The sequence below is a fragment of the Saccopteryx bilineata genome, chromosome 4, assembly GCF_036850765.1.
Source record: "Saccopteryx bilineata isolate mSacBil1 chromosome 4, mSacBil1_pri_phased_curated, whole genome shotgun sequence".
Classification (NCBI taxonomy): Eukaryota; Metazoa; Chordata; class Mammalia; order Chiroptera; family Emballonuridae; genus Saccopteryx; species Saccopteryx bilineata.
Window position 1 is genome coordinate 51,800,864 of NC_089493.1, and position 19,695 is coordinate 51,820,558.

The window sequence follows — 19,695 nt, forward strand, 5'->3', positions numbered from 1 at the left end:
GATTTTCTCTGTTTTTCTATTCTCTGTTTCACTATATGAAACAGAGAATTATGTCCACTATAATTGTGTTTCCTTCCTTTTGCTTGCTTTTGAGTATAGTTTGTTCTTTTTCTAGTTTAAGGTTCAAGGTTAGGTTACTGATTTGAGATCTTTCTTCTTCTTTTTTAAAAAAATTTTTTATTTTATTTATTCACTTTAGAGAGGAGAGGGAGAGAGAGAGACAGAGAGAGAGAGACAGGGGGGAGGAGCTGGAAGCATCAACTCCCATATGTGCCTTGACCAGGCAAGCCCAGGGTTTTGAACCGGCGAACTCAAAATTTCCAGGTCGACGCTTTATCCACTGCGCCACCACAGGTCAGGCAATAAATGCTTTCTTCTTCTTCTTTTTTTTTTTTTAAACTTTTTTAAAATTTATTTTAGAGAGGAGAGGGAGAGACAGAGGAGAGACAGAAGGGGGGGAGGAGCTGGAAGCATCAACTCCCACATGTGCCTTGACCAGGCAAGCCCAGGGTTTCGAACTGGCGACCTCAGCATTTCCAGGTCAACTCTTTATCCACTGCGCCACCACAGGTCTGGCATCTTTCTTCTTTTTTAATGCAAGAATTTACAGCTAAAAATTTCCCTCTGCATACTGTTTTTGCTACATCCTATAAATTATGATAATGCTGTTTAGATTTTTGCTTTTCTCAAAATATTTTCTAGTTTCCCTTGGGATTTCTTCTTTTATGGTAGTGTATTGTTTCCACATATTTGTGAATTTCCCTGATTTCCTTCTGTTATTGATTACTTCAGTTTTCTACCTCCTGAGCCCCCTCCCCTGGCTCCTTGGCCAGTTGTCCTTTCAGTCTCCATACTCTGTACACACCACTGTCCGCTACCCAAGCCCTGATCCATATTCATCTTCCTTAAGAGTACGAACAAGAGTTAAACTCTCCACCAGACCCACCCAGATGCTCTACACAGAGTGCTATGCCATGCCATTCCTAAGACCAAATCCTACTGACTTTCTATCCATATCATGGAAGTACAATCAGTGCAACTTAGAATTTTTAAACTAGCATTTTAAACAATCAAGCTCATTATTTGTCTATGCATGTGGCCCAATTGTAGGCCATTGCTGACAACTAAAAGTTTGTGCTCATATTTCAGAACCATTTCAGTATTTTACAAATCTTGTAGTTAGTTATTACTAGAAAGTCAACACTTTCATGTAGAAGATACTTCTGATTAGTATAAAACATGACTTATATGAATTCACTTTTTACTCATAAATGAATAAACAGAAGTATAAATCAGGGATTTGCTAACTGTCCTGCTAAGCACTTACAGATGTTAGACAGAAATTTATTTCTAGCTGTAATATGCTTAAACCTATATACTCAGAGTAATAATCTATTTTTCTGGTTGTCATATTTTAGACAACTTGAACATTCCAAAACACATCTATGAACTAAAAAATGATTCACAAGAAAGTTTCAAGCCCTTCTGTTTGACACTTACTTGTTTCCATTCTTAATCTGGCAAACTTCTACTCATCTTTTAAGACCTAGCTTAAATGTCACCTCTCCTGAGGGGCATCACCTAACCCACCCCTAGCACAAACCCTCTCCTGGCAGAATAAACCTGCCTGTCTCAGGGTTGTATAGTATGTACCCTACAATGCAATAATTATTCATTTCTGTGTCTATAGCTTTTCCAAGGCTATGGGCTATTTGTGGGCAGCTCAAAGGGGGAAGTCCCCACTTTAGTCACCGCAAATCCCAGCATCTCAATCTACTGATGGCCCCTACTAGCTAGCTCCAGCCAGCCTGGCATTTGGTAATTTAGATATCACTGCTGTATTTTCACCTGCCATACCACCAGTGTGGCCAGCCCTTTCTTGCCAGCCAAACTGGGAGCCCAAACATTGGGGAGAGTGTTAAGTCATCTATATAGCCTCCTGAGTTCCAACACATTGTCTTGGCCCAGGATTTAGGGCTATACTTCTGTCTTCCTACTCTGACTCAGACGCAGTTTGTAGTTGGCCTGGGTACTTTGCCTAGAAGGCCAGTTCTCTTCAGGCTTGGAGGCTGTCCTCACCATGGTCTGTTACCCTGGGCTAGCATATAGTGGGCGATTTTCATAACTATCTACTGAATGAATGAACACAAGCCCACCCATTTTTCTTCATTAAAGAGTGGTTCAAGCACTCTCTCTCTTCTCAAGTGAGCATGTTTGACCTTAACATACCATTTAGGCATCTGATTTCATTTGTCATTTTTAGTTTTGCTAGGATCATTATCAGAAGTGCAAATATTGTAGACAGATGGTCAGACTGCTAAGGCAGCAGGTAGTCACTGACAAGAATGAGGAGTTACCACAGAAAGTAGAGGCAATCACAGACAGGACAGAGGAAAAACACCAAGCAGAATAGCACAGCCATGTGGGTCCACTGAGCCTGGGAGCCCATGGCTCTACACAATGCAAGAGGCCCAAGCGCATCATTGAGTACCAAGGCCAAACATACAGGCAAAATGGTAAAATTCAATGAAAGAACAAGGCAAGCCCCATACAATTCTATAGCTCTGGAAGGCATCAATACATCAAAGCACCGTGTTCAAAACAAGGACCTGAGTCATCAAGAAAAGGTTAAATGGTATTCAGTGCACTCTGTCAGCAGGCTGCCAAGAGCAAATACATTTTAGAAACATTTCTTTCTAAAAATGCAAAGTTTCTCATTGATGTTAGAGCTTAATGTAGTAAACTGCAGAATCTAGACAATTAGAGCCTCCTTATTCTATAAAGATATCTCATGTCTAAGGCATCACGGCACACACAGGCACACATCACTTACAACAAACCAAAGTTCTTTATTACACAGGTATTCAGGGACTTGGAGAGGGCCTGATTAAAACCTGAGGGTTTTAAAGTATGAAGTTCTTTTATTTTTATATTTAATTTATTGTGTTTACATAGATTCTAGTGTCGCCCCGAATACATCCCCCCTCCCCCATATTTCCCTCAACATCTCCCTCCCCCCTTCCCTCAGGTTTATCCCATCCTATCATCCCCTTCCCCTCTATCCTCTAAGAAGTTCTTTTAAAAGAAGCAACTCTGAGGCATCAGATGGTGTCTTTAAGAAATTGCTCATATCCTGAGCTAGCTAGCTCCAAACCAGATTAAACTCCAAACCAGATTAAACTCCACCTGCCAAAATTAAACTGGATGGTCCAGATTTCTGATTGGAACTTGAGTCTCTTGCTACCCTGCCTATCCTAGCTACACTTCTAGTTTCTATTGTGTGGTCCAAATTTCATGTTCATGATTCTTACTTCTCTGTTCAACTTTAGGTGTTGTCTGATTGGACATCTGGTATCTGACTCTGGCTTTGTCCCATAATTCCACCTCCTGACTTCCAGGACCGACATTCACTTCTGTTAACTCCAGGGCTGGCTCCTTCCCACTTGGTCTTGTTTTACTACTTTTGCATGCTTTGCCAGGCTATGCCAGGAGGGTAAGCTGCACCCACCAATAATGAAGTATGTTGTACTGGGCTTTGCTTGGCTATTCTGTATATAACTCAAAAAAAGTCCATCTTGTTTGAATTAGGCTTCCTTAAAGGTAGTACTTTTTTATCTGACTTTTTTCTAAAAGAAATAGTATGTACTATCATTGAATACCCTTTTCACAATGGAGTAGATCTCATGCCCATGGAGTAACGTGGTTCAAATCCTGGCTGGTTTTATTCACTCAGGACTAAAAGCCCTAAAAGTCTGATGCAAATAAAGATAGTTAATTGCCCTTTGGGATCTAAAAGGGTAGCTTAGCCCTAAAAAGCCATTATGGAAGAGGTTCTCGCACTGTAACATGCAAAGAGTTACTTGGGGAACTAGTAAAAATGTAGATTCCTGGGCTCCATACCTAGAAAGTCTAATTCAGTGACTGGGTGCAAGAATCTGCATTTTTTTCTTCTTTTTCAAGTGAGAGGAGGGGAGATAGAGAGATGGAGTCTCATATGTGCCCCAACTGGGATCCACCTGGCAACCTCCATCTGGGGCTGCTCCCAACCGAGCTATTTTTAGTGCCTGAGGCAGAGGCTCCATGGAGCCATTCTCAGCACCCAAGGCCAATGTGCTCTAACCAACCAAGCCATGGCTTCAGGAGGGGAAGAGAGAGAAAGGGGAAGGGGGAAGGGTGGAGAAGCAGATATTTGCTTCTCCTGTGTGCCCTGACTGGGAATTGAACCTGGGGCATCTACATGCCGGGCCAGTGCTCTTATCACTGAGCCAACCGGCTGTGTCCAAGAATCTGTATTTTTAGCAAGAGCTTTAGGTATATCTGATGCAGTTAGCCCTTGAACTACCTTTTGAGAAACACTGTATCACAGCAACAAGAAATCTGATAAACATGGGACAAGAACAATAATGAAAGAACCTCACCAATCCTCTCTTTCTGAGAAGCTATGATGCACCTTGCCTAGAGGTCATCTGGACAATTCTTTCTTAATATTCTTATTGCTGAACATCAGCTCAGTTACAAAACCAACTTAGGATTGTTTTGGTGAGGACAATGTGAATTTTTCAAGTTTCCATAAAGAAGATATTTTAATACATTTTTAGAGTAAGTGGGAATAGGTGTCTAAATTGTATTTTTATATAGGAAGAAATAAACGATTTAAGTTATATGCTCTTTTTTTAATTATTTATTTATTTATTCATTTCTAGAGAGGACAGAGAGAGAGAGAGAGGCAGAGAGAGAGAGAAGGGGGAGGAACTGGAAGCATCAACTCCCATATGTGCCTTGACCAGGCAAGCCCAGGGTTCTGAACCGGTGACCTCAGCATTTCCAGGTCAACGCTTCATCCACTGCGCCACTACAGGTCAGGCCCAAGTTATATGCTCTTGTCTTCCACTATACCAACCTTCCCTCCTTAGATCATTTCCCTGTGATAGTTTCAAGAGTCTCAGGAGTTTGTCCAAATCAAAAATATTTTAAATTTAGTATCAATCGCTGCTACTTTATTTTTATTTTAATTTTATTTATTCATTTTAGAGAGGAAAGTGAAGAGAGAGAGAGAGAGAGACAGAGACAGAGAGAGAGGGTGGGGAGGAGCTGGAAGCATCAACTCCCATATGTGCCTTGACCAGGCAAGCCCAGGGTTTCGAACCAGCGACCTCAGCATTTCCAGGTCGACGCTTTATCCACTGCACCACCACAGGTCAGGCAATCACTGCTACTTTAAATAAGGAGTGAATATACCCATTTGATCCAGAAAAACCCTTAAACAAGCTCCCCAGCAATACACACATTACTGGTGAAGAACAGCTGTTCCTGAGCGGTCTGATGCTGAGGAGCCTGGCAGGCCAAGAACAGCAGAGCCCAGGAAGCGTGGCAGGCTGTGCATTCGACTAGATAGGCCCAGTTTCCCTGGGCACAATCCTATGCAATCCTGGAGGAGAACCTCAGGAAAATTACTTTATTTGGGAGGATTCTGATGGGGATAGGATGCTTTTGGAATCTAAGATGACAGAGGATATTGATGAGCTATTAGATCCAGGAGGCCTGTCTGATATTTGAGACAATGGGGGCTCCATTTGTTTCAGGACGATGCCTTCATTTTTACACCAACATGGTTTATGGCTTGCAGGGGATATGTGGACTGACGGATGCAACCATTAAGGATGTTAGAGCCCCATTCTTACTATTATTGGGATATGTGTATGTGTTAGTTTTTCTCCTAGGAGGATCTTTAGTTCTCCCAAATCTCATAACTGGTTATACAAATGTTTAATTGAGAGGAATAATTATGAATTACGATTTTTTTTTCTTTCAAACTTTCCTATCTGACTCATTTATTGCCTTCATTACAAGTATTTTAAATATTGTAAAGTTAAAGTTAAAAGAATAAATATTGCTAGTAGGCAAGCCCAAGTCTAGAAAAACTCAGTTTTTAAAAAATTAATGTTTCTTAATTGACACCCTTGTGTACTATAAAGACTGCTAACTTACAGAAGAAACGGAGTTTAAAGTTAGAATAAAAAGAATAAAAATTGATTGAGAAAGAAATGCAGGCACAGTAACTATAGGAACGCCCAGGGATCATGGAGCTCAATGGCTACGGATGACCAGAGGTAGGATGACTTAAAATGTGAGAATACTAGTTAAATGTAAGAAGTTAAGATATCCTGGGGAAAACGCCTAATTTGGAAATTAAAGTTGAACTGTTCACCCAGAGCTTTTGAACACTTTTTTTTTTATCACTCTGATATGCTTTGGGTAAATAAAGCAAGGAAGACAAATTTTATCTGGCTTATGTTTGCTGTTCAACTCTGACCCCTGCCTACTGAATGACTTTAAGTATCTGTTATGGAAAAAAATGATACCACTTTAATTTCCGGCTCCATCCCCATCTGGCTAGGGAGAGGATAAATTAATATTGTCATGTTTTGTCTTTAGGGTGTCTGATGCCCCCAAGGACGAGCCTGTGGGACAGTCTGTGTTGGCAGGGATTCTCGGCCAGACTCAGAAGAGCGGGAGTCAGGACAGGGCCAGTTCACGTAACAGCTCAGAGCCATACAACACAACTTGCTCCGAGGATGTTGGGCATTGTGCTTCATTAGGAAACAAAATATAAGCTTTCCACACCATTAGGAATGACTTTAGGAGTGAAAGCACATAAGACGATGCCTCACCTCATCAACAATGCACTGCAGAAGCTGGAGAGGCTGCAATGGGAAAGAAGAGAGGAAAAGTATTAGCCTCTATGCAATATCTTTACAGTGGAGTGGAAAGAAAAAATCATTAATGCAATAAAATATAGCAAGATTAATCAACAACAGCAAACTCTTATAAAAACATTGATGCTCAGGATGTTCTATTATTTCTAATGGTACCTAATCTAATACAGGCAGTTAAAGGTTTGCATTTTCTTCAAAATGCAATTTGCTAAGTTTAAAACAAGGCATTCAAGCATGCAAAGGAAGCAGCCATCAGGAAAAAGAAAAGTGAATTTTTTTTCTGAACTCATAAAGCTTACCATTAAAGATCCCTGGTTTTTCTGAATCTGAAAAAAGGCAATATGTAATTAGCATGTCATAATCAAAATGACTCACTTGGACACATTATGATCACTGAGAGAAAATTATTGCATTGCTGGTGGCAATTTGTGGGCATGTGTTAACACAATTTACATAATGAAAATACACAAATGTTAATAGCTCGCTTCTCATTTATAGGCGAAAGTCAGCAGAATGTTAATTTCACACAACACTTTTTAGTACCCTCCAGGTTGTATTAGAATAGGGAGAAAAACCATAATCCATTTCAAAAGGCTGTTTACGATTCAGATATAAATAATGTTTTATATTGCTAGATTGTGAACACTGGGCTTAATGTTGCAATCATTGCTAATGTTATGAAGCTCACTCTTTTTAAATTAAAAACCGATTTATTTAAAATTGAAATTAAATCATAGTCAGAAATTAGAATTTTGGATTCCTGCCAGTGTTTGCTCACAATCCCCTATTTTGTGAAGAAAACTTTAATTATGTGGTTGAAGTATTTGTCTCTAACTCAGAAGTGGGGTGAAGACTCCACCTTTTCCAATGTTCCTTCAGCCTGTTTCCAGGGCAGTGCTGCTTGCTGTCTGGGAAAATCAAATCCATGCAAAACTTGACTTGTTTTTCAGGGGATAAAGTAGAGTGAAGTAAGAAATGCCTGTTCCCAATCAACATTCTGAAGGCAGGCTGCTCACATATCTCACACTGATAAACCATCTCTATTAGAAAGTTACTAAAATGTGACACCAAATTAATAAAACATCCACTGTAATTAAAGTATTAAACACTTCAATACCCCCCCCCCCCCCGCCTGCAGTTATTACAAACTCAATGAAAATGGGAGTCCCAGGTACTAAATTTCCTAAGGAAAATTTCAGGAATGAAGTATGACTGATGGCTCAGTTGGTTGCTGGGATAACTGAGCTGCGACCAGTTGGTAAAATACAGGGAAAACAGTGATAGTCCCCTATATGCTTCCAGCGGTGCATTTAAAAGTTCTTTCACATACACATTCTCCTTTGATCTCCACACCCACCTCGAGGCTGGTGGGGCTGGTCATCTATTCTATGATGGGGAAAGGGCTCTCGGAGGATGGGCCGGAGGGACAGGCTGTGGTTGTGCAGGGTCTTCTCCGGCGCTCCCTTCTCTCCAATATCTATCTGCGCTACATCTGCCTACAGTCACAGTGCTGCTTAAAAACAATTAAATTTGCATACATACTTGGCATGGTAAAGTTGAGAAATGACCAATTTTGGCACTTGGGTTCTTTTCAACTAGACTGTAAGCTTCTCAAGGGCATAAGCCATGTTTTTTCATTTCTTCTGCATCCATATCGCTGATAGGCAGACCCTTCCGCCTAGTGCTTCAGTATTTTAAAGTGTTTTTCCATGTATTTTCTTGCCTGAACATGGTGCCTACCATCACTGCTCTTGGCTTCTTATCGCCCCCTCCCTCCCCAAACACCACTCCCAGAAACCTCTGTCTCAGGCTCTTAGTCTACTAAAAAAAATTAAAACTAATTTTTTTCCCAATTACAACTGACATTCAATATTATTAGTCTCAGGTGTAGTCTTAGTCTACTTAATGGTGTCTTAGTTACTGCTCCTTGGTCCTCTGAGAACTTCTGGATAAGGCTCTGCAGGTAAAGAGTTATATTAAAGAGAAGACAGCTATTATCTACCACCCTGGCGTGGTTCAGGATTTTAGTAACAAGTCACACCATCTTTAAAAAGTCTTGAAAACCCCTGGTAGCTTTGCTTTTATGTCTTTTTAAGTGCACGTAGATACCCCACCCCACCCCACCCTACCCCACCCCACCCCTGTTCTTGGTAAGACATGTCTACTTCAACAGGAGAGTTACAGGTAATGAGTAAAGAATTAGAAATCCATTTTGACCTCAAAGAGAATGCTTTTCAGAATAGTCATGAGGATTACAACATTCTCTGAGAAAAACGTGTGGCAAACATTCTCAGTGAGATGCTTCAAAATGAATTCCGGAATGGATTGTGAGACACTGTCCCCAGTAACAAGAGTGGGGGAAACAGACGAGCTGAAGGGAGGACATGTCCCGAGGAACTGAGATCCTGGAGAAGGTGCCCCCCTTGCCTTATTTTGTGAGTTTACTTCATGGTTTAAGACAGCTTACAACTCCACCACTTCAGTGCTGGCTCTTGACTACGGGAGAGGGAGAAACAGAAGTAGCCAAGTCTTCTTTCTAATAATCTTACAGCTGTGTTGTTTTGCCCAGATTTTAGAAAGAGGTGTTGTTACCAGGTTTTATTACACAGTTTTGATAGTAACATATTATATGAAATCATCTTCATAAATTTTGTATTAAGGTAGCAGTGTCAGTACCTGAAATTGATTCCAAATGCTTAAGATACTCAATTACTTTTTAACACTGTTATACAATGCGGTGACTTATATCTTCTATTTCACAAGAATTTGATGATCCAACATCATTGTAATTGATTCATTTTCTCAATTAAATAAAGCTACTGTGCTTTTCTTTATATGAATGCCACATAGACCATAGAGTTAGATGTATTATCTCCTTTCTCTGTTTCAGATATATTGCCTTAAAGGCTGTATTCTGTTTCTCTGTTAATTCCACCAGAAAATTTAATGCCACAGATATATTTTTCAAATTCTGAGCTGCCATGTACTCGACTGTATTTATATTAGGCATATTTTTCACTGCTAAACTCTTTGTGTTTACCTTTTTCAAGATTGCATTACACTACAGCGCCAGCAACCATAAAACAGACCCAAATAACGTCAACCTCCATTCACTGCCTCTGCTTTTGCACACAGTTCATGAAAAAGCGAAGCCCCTAGTTTTATAGCACATTAAAAGTGGTGCTAAGGTACTCAATATAAAATGTTAGCTCTGTGAATGCCTCTTTATTCTGGGCCCGCCTTCCGAATGCTTAGCCGTGAGAGCAGAGTTCAGAGGAACACAATAATATTGTTAGGGCTGACGCATTGCCTGCATCTCACAACATATGAAATGCTGTTTATAACCAACTTGTCCAAGTTCACATTCTTGCTTGTACATTTTGCTTGTGCTGAGTTTTCTATGTCTAACTAGTGCTTTGGGACAATGAAGAGAACAGTAATTGCTGCAGTCATACCCTTTGCTAATCAGTCTCTAGAACTAGTAGCATTTTGATAACACTAATTCCCTCTTCTGGGCATAGCTTTTCTCTTTTGCCAGCCCTTCCATCCAAGACTTTAAGCTGCACTAACAGGGTTAGTTATGCCTTATACAGATCTTCATGTGTTTAAACAGGGAAGTGTGACTTATGGTGATAAAAAGCAACCCCGGAAGTCTCACAGAGTGCTCCTGTATGTGTAGAGGTACATACGCTTCACAGGCAATGGTAAACCTGACCTGGCTACCAGCTCTTTTACATTACATTCAGAAGCACAATCAGAAAACGAAAATGAATCCACCTATGTAACTTAGAGAAGACACCAGCTCCAGCTTTCATTTTCTCTTTTACTCCCTGAAATTATGGCTTGCCCTACAGCTCTTGTCTGAGAGATTTATGTGTGACCTAGGTCAGATCTTCCAATATCAGTTGACAAATTTTCTCTTTACATATTTACTGCTTTCCAAGCTTGTGTTATTTTTCTCTTAAATAGAAAAAAGAAACAGAAAATTAAGTCATACGGTTGGGATTTTTGAAGAACAGCATTTTTATTTGTTATGCTACTGACATCACTGGAGCTGTCAGCGCTGAACTCTTCTTTATTCTTGTTTTAAACTTCAAATTTCAGAAACTGTAGCTGTTTTGCAAAGACTCCTTCCAAATCAGATGCATGAGAAAAATGACCTAAAGAACTTTTGAAATGGAAAAGACCTCAGAGATGATCTAGTTCAACCTACTCATTTTGCTGTTAGGGAAACTGAGGCTCAGAGGGTCACGGACAGAACCCGCTTGGACGTGACCACTGACTCAGGAGGCAGCCTAACGTGGGGAAAGTGCAGAAATGTAGGAGCCAGAAAGACCCCTGGAATCCCACTCTGGTCCCCATGGCCTCAGAAGCTCCCTCACTTCACTGGGCTCAGGGTTCTCATCTTGAAGTGAAGGGATGAGCTAAAGGAGCCCAAAGGTGACTCAAAGGCAGAGCTTCTCATGCAGGTGCTGCGCCTTTTTTCTTATCTGAGGGAGAACTGGTACCGGCATTTAATCTCATTTTACCTAGTACTGTGCTGGGTGCTAAAACTTAGGAAAGCACCACCTCCAATCCATTATAATGTGCAACCCCCCCCCCCCAGTCTAACCAGGCAGTGGTGCAGTGGATAGAACTTCAGACTAGAATGCGGAGAACCCAGGTTCGAAACCTCGAGGTCACCGGCTTGAGTGTGGGCTCATCTGGCTTGAGCACGGGCTCACCAGCTTGAGCGAGGGGTTGCTGGCTTGAGTGTGGGATCTCAGACATGACCCCACGGTCACTGGCTTGAGCCCAAAGGTTGAGGCTTGAAGCACAAGGTCACTGGCTTGAGCCCAAAGGTTGAGGCTTGAAGCACAAGGTCACTGGCTTGAGCCCAAAGGTTGAGGCTTGAAGCACAAGGTCACTGGCTTGAGCAAGGGTTCACTCGCTCTGCTGTAGCCCCCTGGTCAAGGCACATATGAGAAAGCAATCACTGAACAACTAAGGAGCTGCAATGAAGAATTGATGCTTTCCATCTCTCTCCCTTCCTGTCTGTCTGTCCTTATCTGGCCCTCTCTCTGACTCTGTCTCTGTCAAAAAACAAACAAAATATAAACCCCCAAAACAGTGCTAAAATCTCAAAAAACCTTCAGTAAGAGAAAAAAAATCACTTCCACATGACCACATGCTGAATACACATAGCTTTGTACCCACTAATTAAAGTAAGTGTTCCCTAACAGAGGACTGTTTTGAAAAAAGGAATAGAATAGAATTTACTCTGGTTATCCACAAGTGGCAATTTTGGAAAATCGACATTTTTAGATACTGATTATGAGACTAAATAAATAAATATATTCTAATAATATAAAATGAACAAGTCTAATTCACTGGTGCCATCCTATAACCCTGGTTCAGCCTCTTACCTTGTTCAAGTGCTGCTTATCATGTCTGTGGGTCTATTAGCAAATTTTGTATAGTACAAACCCAAAAACTGAGTCAAATCACTTATTTAAACAAACAAAAAAGACAATATAAAAATAAGTCATAAGAGGATCTAGCAGAGAGCTCCTCACTAGACCATAAGAAAGTCCCTATGATTCCCATAGTCTAAGATCACTCGGGCACCTTCTCTCTCCCTACATCTGAAACTCCAGTTGCATTCAGGAGTGGCCAGTTGTGAAAAGCTAACATGAGATATATCCCTGAATTTAACAAACAGATGGATGGCAAAGAAAGGCTCTAAGATGCCTCGAGAAGGACACCACTCAGATGGGACCATAAATTAGATCACTTGGCTCTGTGGCTTCCCGAGAATCAAGGACAATGCATTTTCCCACAGAACCCAAACCGAGGTGCGGAGTGACACGATTCATCTGCTGGGCCTGCCAGTCAGTGAGCTGGGGAGAAGGACCCGGCTGCCAGTCTTCTTATCCCTCGAGTATTTAACACTGACATAGCTCACGTCCCGTTCCACACTAGTATGCAGGAACCTTAGTAAATCATCCTCTGGGTGAATGTTAAATTTTAAGATTTTGAACCTAAATTTTGCTAGAAAAGCAGGAGCTTTTCTAATGTTCAAAATGACCAGTGTGAATTACAAAATTAACCTTTTCCCTAACGGAACAAGGTCTGGCCAAGGAATCCATTAAGCACTTTCCTTTTGAAGATTTTAGACATTTGCTTTATCAAACTGTTCTTTTTTCTTTGTTCCAAAAAAGGGTGGTCTTATTTCAGACTCGAGTTTATCAGTTATGTGTGTGTGTGAGGGTGAGAGTGGAGGAGGTGTTTTTTTCTGAGAAAAGCTTGTTGACCATTCCATTCTTCATGGTCAAATAAACCTGCTATCGCAACAGTTTTATCTTTTTAAATATGTCAAACTGTCTGAAAGGGTTTTTCTCGTGTTATCATTTAGTTTGCATCCCTATTACCTTCCACAGGCCACAGAATCCAGAATGATGTTCGGGGTCGTGTAGTCCAATTTCTTGCCCCGTGAAAAATTTGTTTTATAATATTCCTGACAGGCATACTGTCTTTGGCTAGAAGACATCCAATGATGGGATTCCAATGATTCTGTCTTGGGTAGCTTAAATTGTTAGAAAGTTCTTTCTTATTTTGAGCCCAAATATGTCTTCCTATAGGATGTGTCCATGGTTGGGAGCTGTAGTGATTAAGTCTGATGTCAGCTCTTCATATGTTTGAAGATAGTTGTCGTGTCTCTATAATGTTTTCTTTCTTCAATGAACATCCTATTTTCTTCCTATGATCATATGCTAGGTTTATCCTCTACTCTCCTCCTCATATTAGCAGTGACTCTCTAACAACATCCCCCTGCCCCACGCAGCCCCAACGTGCTTCATGGGAAAATGACTTCACCCCTAGCTGTAGGGCGAGGCATGTGGTTCAGGAGTAACTGCTAGTCAGTATCACCAAAATCCCCTGGGCGCAGGCAGTTAAATAGGCCCAACCAAACGGAAGCCTAGGATCTCTGAGTGCATGTGAGGAAGAGACATGCAGGTCACCCTGGAATCCCAACAGCCATTCTTGGTCTGTGAAGGTAGAAGTCTTCTAAGAATAGAGCCAAAAGTGACTTGTTGGATCAAGTTCTGCCTAAAATCAGCAAATACTCACTCAGCTTTTTGATCATGCAGTTCAATAGATTCCCCTTGTGGTTGAGGCAACTCCAAATGGGGTTTTCTGCTTCTTAAACCAGCCGCCTGGAAGGACTCAGGCATGATTTCACATTCTCCACCATGGTGGTCACCCTTCCCTGGATATGATGTCATAGAGTATGACAGTCATGCCCGAGTGCCCCTTGGGCTGACTGGCTTATTTCACCACCTTGCTCTGGACACCAAGCACTACTCAGAAGAAGCTGTGGAATCTACAAGTGCATTGACATTTCTGATGGCCATCACACAGCTGGCTTAACTGAGAGAAACAGGAGTACATAAATCTTGAACTGAGTGCTCATGTCGGCAGCACACAGGCTGAAAGTGGAACAGTACGGAGAAGTTTAATAGGATCCCTGCACAACGATGACTTGCAAATCATGAAGTGTTCCGTATTTTTTAAAAAATCTTGGACTGAAAAAGAATTCTTTTCTGTGAACTCTTATGTGTTTCATACTGTAAGAGTATTTGAGATTCAAAATGAGTGAATGACTGAACCAATTATAGAATCTAGACAAGTCTGATGAGATTTCTAATTGTTACTTCTCCCCTTAAAACAGACAGAACTGCATCAGCTTTTGTTTGGCTGAGGACAGGACTGGTCATCACTGAAGAAGAATCATACATTCTTGAGGCCTAAAAGAATTTTAATCTAATCTAGCTCCCAACGCCCCGTCTGATCCTTGAATCCCTTCATTATATCCCTAGTGACCAGACTTCTGTGTGACGGGGAGGTTAAGTCTTCTAACTGTCCATTCTACCTTTGTTCAGGCTAAACTCCTGACAGTATAAATCCACGCCTTTTCTTACACATTCGAACCCTCAGATAACTGAAGACAATTATCACATCCCCTTGGAGGCTGTTATTCTTCAGGTGTTAATGCCTGTAGTGTTGAGTGGGGGTATGAACATGGAAGAAAAGAAAGGGGACAAAATTAGCAATTTAAAGTCTAAGGATGTGTATTGATTCCTTAGTTCCTCCTTATCCTAAAATATGCTATGCCAACATGTAAAAAGTTAGACTAAATCACTAAACACTGATGCATGTATGTTTTTCAAGTCCTCACTCTATGACAGGCACTGTGCTAGACTCTATTACCTAGATGATGGATAACATACAATTGCTGGACCAAATAATAAAGTCCCTGAAACTTAGTGGCAGAACTAAGACATAAGCATAGGGCTTGCACTCTCCTCGACAGGCCACTCAATATTCGGATAGAACACAATTTGCTGGTTTCAGGGAACTGTAGATTTCTAAAATAGCTTCTCCCAACAGGTGATATCTCTGGGATTTTTCTTGTCATAGTATGTTTGACTACAATGTTTGGCTTGCTGAGATTTTGAGGTAAGCTGCCATTGTAGCCAATAGGTGGTTTGTATGGGATTAGAAAGAAAAGAATCTTGAAATCTTGAAATATAGTCACACATAACCATGTTAATTAACATGTGCCTTACTGGCTTGATTGTAAATGAAATTCAAAATAGATTAAAAAACAAAGTTATGACCCTGTCTAGGTAGGTCAGTTGGTTAGAGCTTCTTCCTGATACTCCAAGAAAAGAAGTCATGGACCTAGAATAAACTGGGGAAAGTTTGACTTCTGCTTTAGAGTTTTACTTTGCACCTCTCATATTTTGATAGAGGAAAAATCAAGTTTCAATAAACTCCAAGAGAGTCCTGGGGGGATGGTGATGAGTAAGGTAGCTGACGGTGTGGGAGAGAGGAAACCACTCACATAAGGTATGAAAGGGAACACATCTAATACAGCATTTTTGGGACTGTTTGCCATACAACTGCTAGTTCCTACAAGATATTACTTAGAGACATTTAAAAATATCAACAGATGGGAGCAGAACTGCTTGTGTGTTTGTGCACACATGTGTGTATGTATCGGAGAGTAGATTCCCACTCACTCTGTGTCCTGTCTTTTCATACTTCTGCAAGTCACTGACCTAGGATTCTTCCATCAATTTCCAGATGAGGAAACTGAGATCTGAAAAGAAATAAGGTCAAACAACTAAAAAGAAAAGCCCAAACTAGAACTTGAGTTAGCTCTGTATGTATGTTTGGGTGGAAACCATGTACTGACAATAATTTAATTTGTGACTTGTTGGGTGTGTCACCTACTGCCTCCTGGTTCCCTCTGCCTGAATCACCGAGTATTTCCAGCTGCCTGGCTACCCAGAAGGCATAGGGCTGTCCAAAGAGCACAGGCCGGATTGAGGCCTTTGGCTGGAACTTTCCTTTGTTTTACTGTATTTTACCAAACTAGAACTAGGACTATGGTCAAGATCTTCTCATGCCCAGAATGGTGCTCTCTGCAACCTGTTTCTGAACAGAAAACAAGGCAAGGTTCATTAATCCCTTTAGTATTTCCTTCCTCTTCTGAGCTCCTTTCCTCATAAGACTATTTAATTTCTCAGCTTTTCTTTCTTTCTCTTGATGGTGGTCACCATGTATATAGACTGTGACAGTGTATACAGCATAACAGTCCATTCATACAAGAGTTGTAACTCGATGTCTCAGCTTCCCACAATTCCTTGGAGATGACGTCTTGGCTCTGTGCAAAAACAAACAACTGCCTCCTTTCCGAGCTCCTAGCAGTCCCTGGAACCCCTCTTTCCAGCTGGTCTGTCCCAGGCAAACTCCAGCCCTAAATCTAATCAGCTCTTTGCTCCTTTTAGGCAACTCATTGATTTTTCAATGAACTTAGCTCGTATGTTTTATTGGCACTAAAGAGAGTTGGGTTCTTAGCATCATTAACATTTTAGTTGAGAAAGAATTCCCCAACCCCCTAAGCATTAATCCAGAACTGTTAAACATCTAAAAAGTAACCTGTGCTCAAACAAAGCTTGGCCAGGACTGCCCCCTTTTTAACTTGTATGCCAATGAGCTCCTAGTCTCAAATCTACCCAAGCTTTCCTTACTGGATGGTGATTAAGTAAAGGCTGGAGTACAATAAAAGTTGATGTCGTTGTCTGTTGCTGCTGCCTAGGACCACTTCCCCCCAGGGATCCATATCTATCAGTAAATACCTAGCAGGTGGGGGAGCATCCTGGGATAGTAATTTACATCTCTGCAGACATGCCAGTTGGAGGCAGGCAGTACCTAAGTGGATGGGTGTATAAAATAAGGATGGCCATTTGGGCTCAAAGCCACTGGGTACCTTAGCTCACTTTCTCCCCCACCATCCCTCTAAAGTGGGAGGACAGTCTGACCCTTTTGCTGAATACCTGGTAATCAGGAATGAATAATTTAATGGCTATGGACCCCCATTCCTCTTCTATAAAATAAAGGAGTTGGACTAGTTGTAAGATCTCTTCACATCCTAAAAGTCTACGATTCTGTGAAGCAGCAGACAACACCTATAAAACCAAAGGGGAAACAATGGAAGGCCTCCCTGACCACAGAGCGAGCTTAAGAGAAAGAGAAGATGACAAAGTCACCGCCTGAAAGCCCACCTGGGCACTAAGTGTATTACTGCAAACTTCTGGGTTAACCCGATTATTTACAAATTATAAAAGTCATGGTTCCCACTTACTAAACTAAAAATGACTAGATTCTGTATATAATTCTATATACTATGATTGTGATTGTGAATGATAAATTATAACTCAAAAAAGAAAGGCTGTAAAGGAAGGCTTTTATGGGATCAGAAAAGTAATTCATTTTAGTTCTACCAGGTGTGAGACATGGTCATATATTTTCAGAGTTACATAGGTAAATCCCTAAAGTACTTTCTGGAAATATAAATAATACTAATATTACCTTGTTCTTGTTTACCACCTTATACTTTTCACAGTGCTCTCTAAGGCATTAGCTTATATAACCATGATAATTCTGCTCCCCTCCTCACCCCCAGCAGCATAGAAAATGTGCTATATGTGCCAAGCCTCTCATAGAGGGTGGCAGGGAACCCCTCAGAGGCACGTGCCAACTGACCTTAGGGGCAGAGATCTTAAAATGCAATGATTTTCAACCTCAGACTGGCTCCCAGTCATCTCAAAGGGATTCATGAAATTCTCAAACCCAATTTCATTATCTGGTCTCTGCTACACTTGTCATCTCCGTTTTAATATATCACTTCTCTCTGCTACTGTTCTTCCCTCCCCTTTCTGACTTCCCTCTCGGTGTTGCTATAAGAGTTATCTACAGAAATTCCTAAACTGAGCCCTGGCTAGTTAGCTCAGTGGTAGAGCATCAGCCCGGTGTGTGGGTGTTCTGGGTTTGATTCCTGGTCAGGGCACACAGGAGAAGCGACCATCTGCTTCTCCACACTTCCCCCTCCCTTTCTCTCTTTCTCTCTCTCTCCCTTTCTCCCCCCCCCCCTCTCTCCCCCATGCCCACAGCCAAGGTTTGAATGGTTCTAGTAAGTTGGCCCTGGGAGCTGAGGATGGCTCCATGGACTCCCCTCAGGTGCTAAAATAGCTCAGTTGCCCCAGATGGGCAGAGCATAGCTTAGTAGGGGGCTTAACGGGTAGATCCCAGTCTGGGCACATGTGGGAGTCTGTCTCTCTGCCTCCCTGAAATAAGAAATTCCTAAACTATTAGTGAAATGAAGGTAATGATAGTAGCAGTAAACTCCTGAGTGGAAGAACTAGAAGGACACCAAACACAACACACTGCTGACCTTCGTCTTCTACCGGATGATTCTCCTCTTGATGAAAGTGCCTGCCTGTCCTTGTAGCCTCTGAGCCTCAGCCCAAGCATTACCCACTCTGTGAAACCTCATGACTCCCTGAAGTGAGCTACCTCTTCCTCTTGAGGCCAGAGCATACCATCTCTTGTAGAGTTCCTTTTACATCAACTGGCATTTGTCTATACTTCCCTCCACACTGGGTAAGAGTCTCTGAGAGTAGGGCCACATCTGTTTCATTTCTGTACGCCCAGTACATAGCACAGTATCAGGTAAATAGGAGATGTTCAATGACAAATATATGTTAAAGTAAATTGACATGTATGTCATACAATAGTTTACAAAGTGTTATAAAAACCAAACCATGGGGTTATTGCTTAAAATAAATATCACTAACCTGGCTGGGTAATTAATATACCTCAATTGAGGCAGTAACAAGTAATTTAATTTCATAGGAAACTTCACATTTCTAAGCTACCCACACTTTGGGGATGATTTCTCTTTCATTTTCCTCTATTTTAAAGATATACTAGGAACCTACTTCCTGTATTTTGCATAGGCTAATAAGCAGATAAAATTATAGGACCTCTTGATAAAGATGAGATAGATATTGGGAGAATTTGATGTGGCAATTAAAAGATTCCTGGGAAGAAGCAAATGTGTATAAGTAAACATATTCATAAAATCTAAATTTTACCTCTGCATATTATGGAATATAAACTCTGACGTTATGGCTTAAAATATCAATATATTTTAAGTGTTTATATACTAAATAGTGAGGGCAAAAATAAACAATGAATTAACACATGTAGGCTAGAAATCTGATTAGAAAAAAAAATTGCTTGCATATTGCTTTTTGGACTCTAATCAAGTAAAGATGAGTATGTGAGTATGTGGGGTGTTACCGACCGCTGTTTTCTCTTTGATTAGAGACCTCTCAGAAAAAACTGGATACTTACAATTTGCTAAAGAATCCTTGGTGTTCTGAACTTCAAAAAGTCATGCAACAAAGAATAGATTCCAAACACCTCTTTTTAAAGAAGGCAAACTTTTTAGGTATTATTTTGCAATTCTAGGTCAGTCTAGGCATGATCAATACATTAATAGATAAGTAAGATAGTGAAATCTATAGTCTAAATTTAACATCGACTATAAAACAATGTTAAATTACCAAAATTAGGATTAGTAACA

General features: G+C 40.9%; 1 protein-coding gene and 1 non-coding gene across 7 annotated transcripts in view; one reads left to right on the top strand and one right to left on the bottom strand.

The window, feature by feature from the left end:
* The window catches only part of MAP2K5 (mitogen-activated protein kinase kinase 5), a 288,637-nt gene that overhangs the window by 58,611 nt on the left and 210,331 nt on the right, over positions 1-19,695 (bottom strand). For 2 of the 6 annotated variants that reach the window (XR_010731284.1, XR_010731283.1), the window contains 3 exons: positions 7,016-7,042; positions 6,672-6,704; positions 2,834-2,894 (listed from right to left, as the gene is read on the bottom strand). Coding sequence is in view for 4 of the 6 variants with exons in the window: in XM_066276316.1 (XP_066132413.1) it covers positions 6,672-6,704; positions 7,016-7,042 (60 nt within the window). In the remaining 2 variants the exon portion in view is untranslated. The remainder of the gene's footprint in view (positions 1-2,833; positions 2,895-6,671; positions 6,705-7,015; positions 7,043-19,695) is intronic. The other 4 variants (XM_066276316.1, XM_066276314.1, XM_066276317.1 and 1 more) reach the window with 2 other exon arrangements.
* On the top strand, positions 14,162-14,267 carry LOC136337026 (U6 spliceosomal RNA). The gene has a single exon (XR_010731747.1). It is a non-coding gene; the product is annotated as a U6 spliceosomal RNA (small nuclear RNA).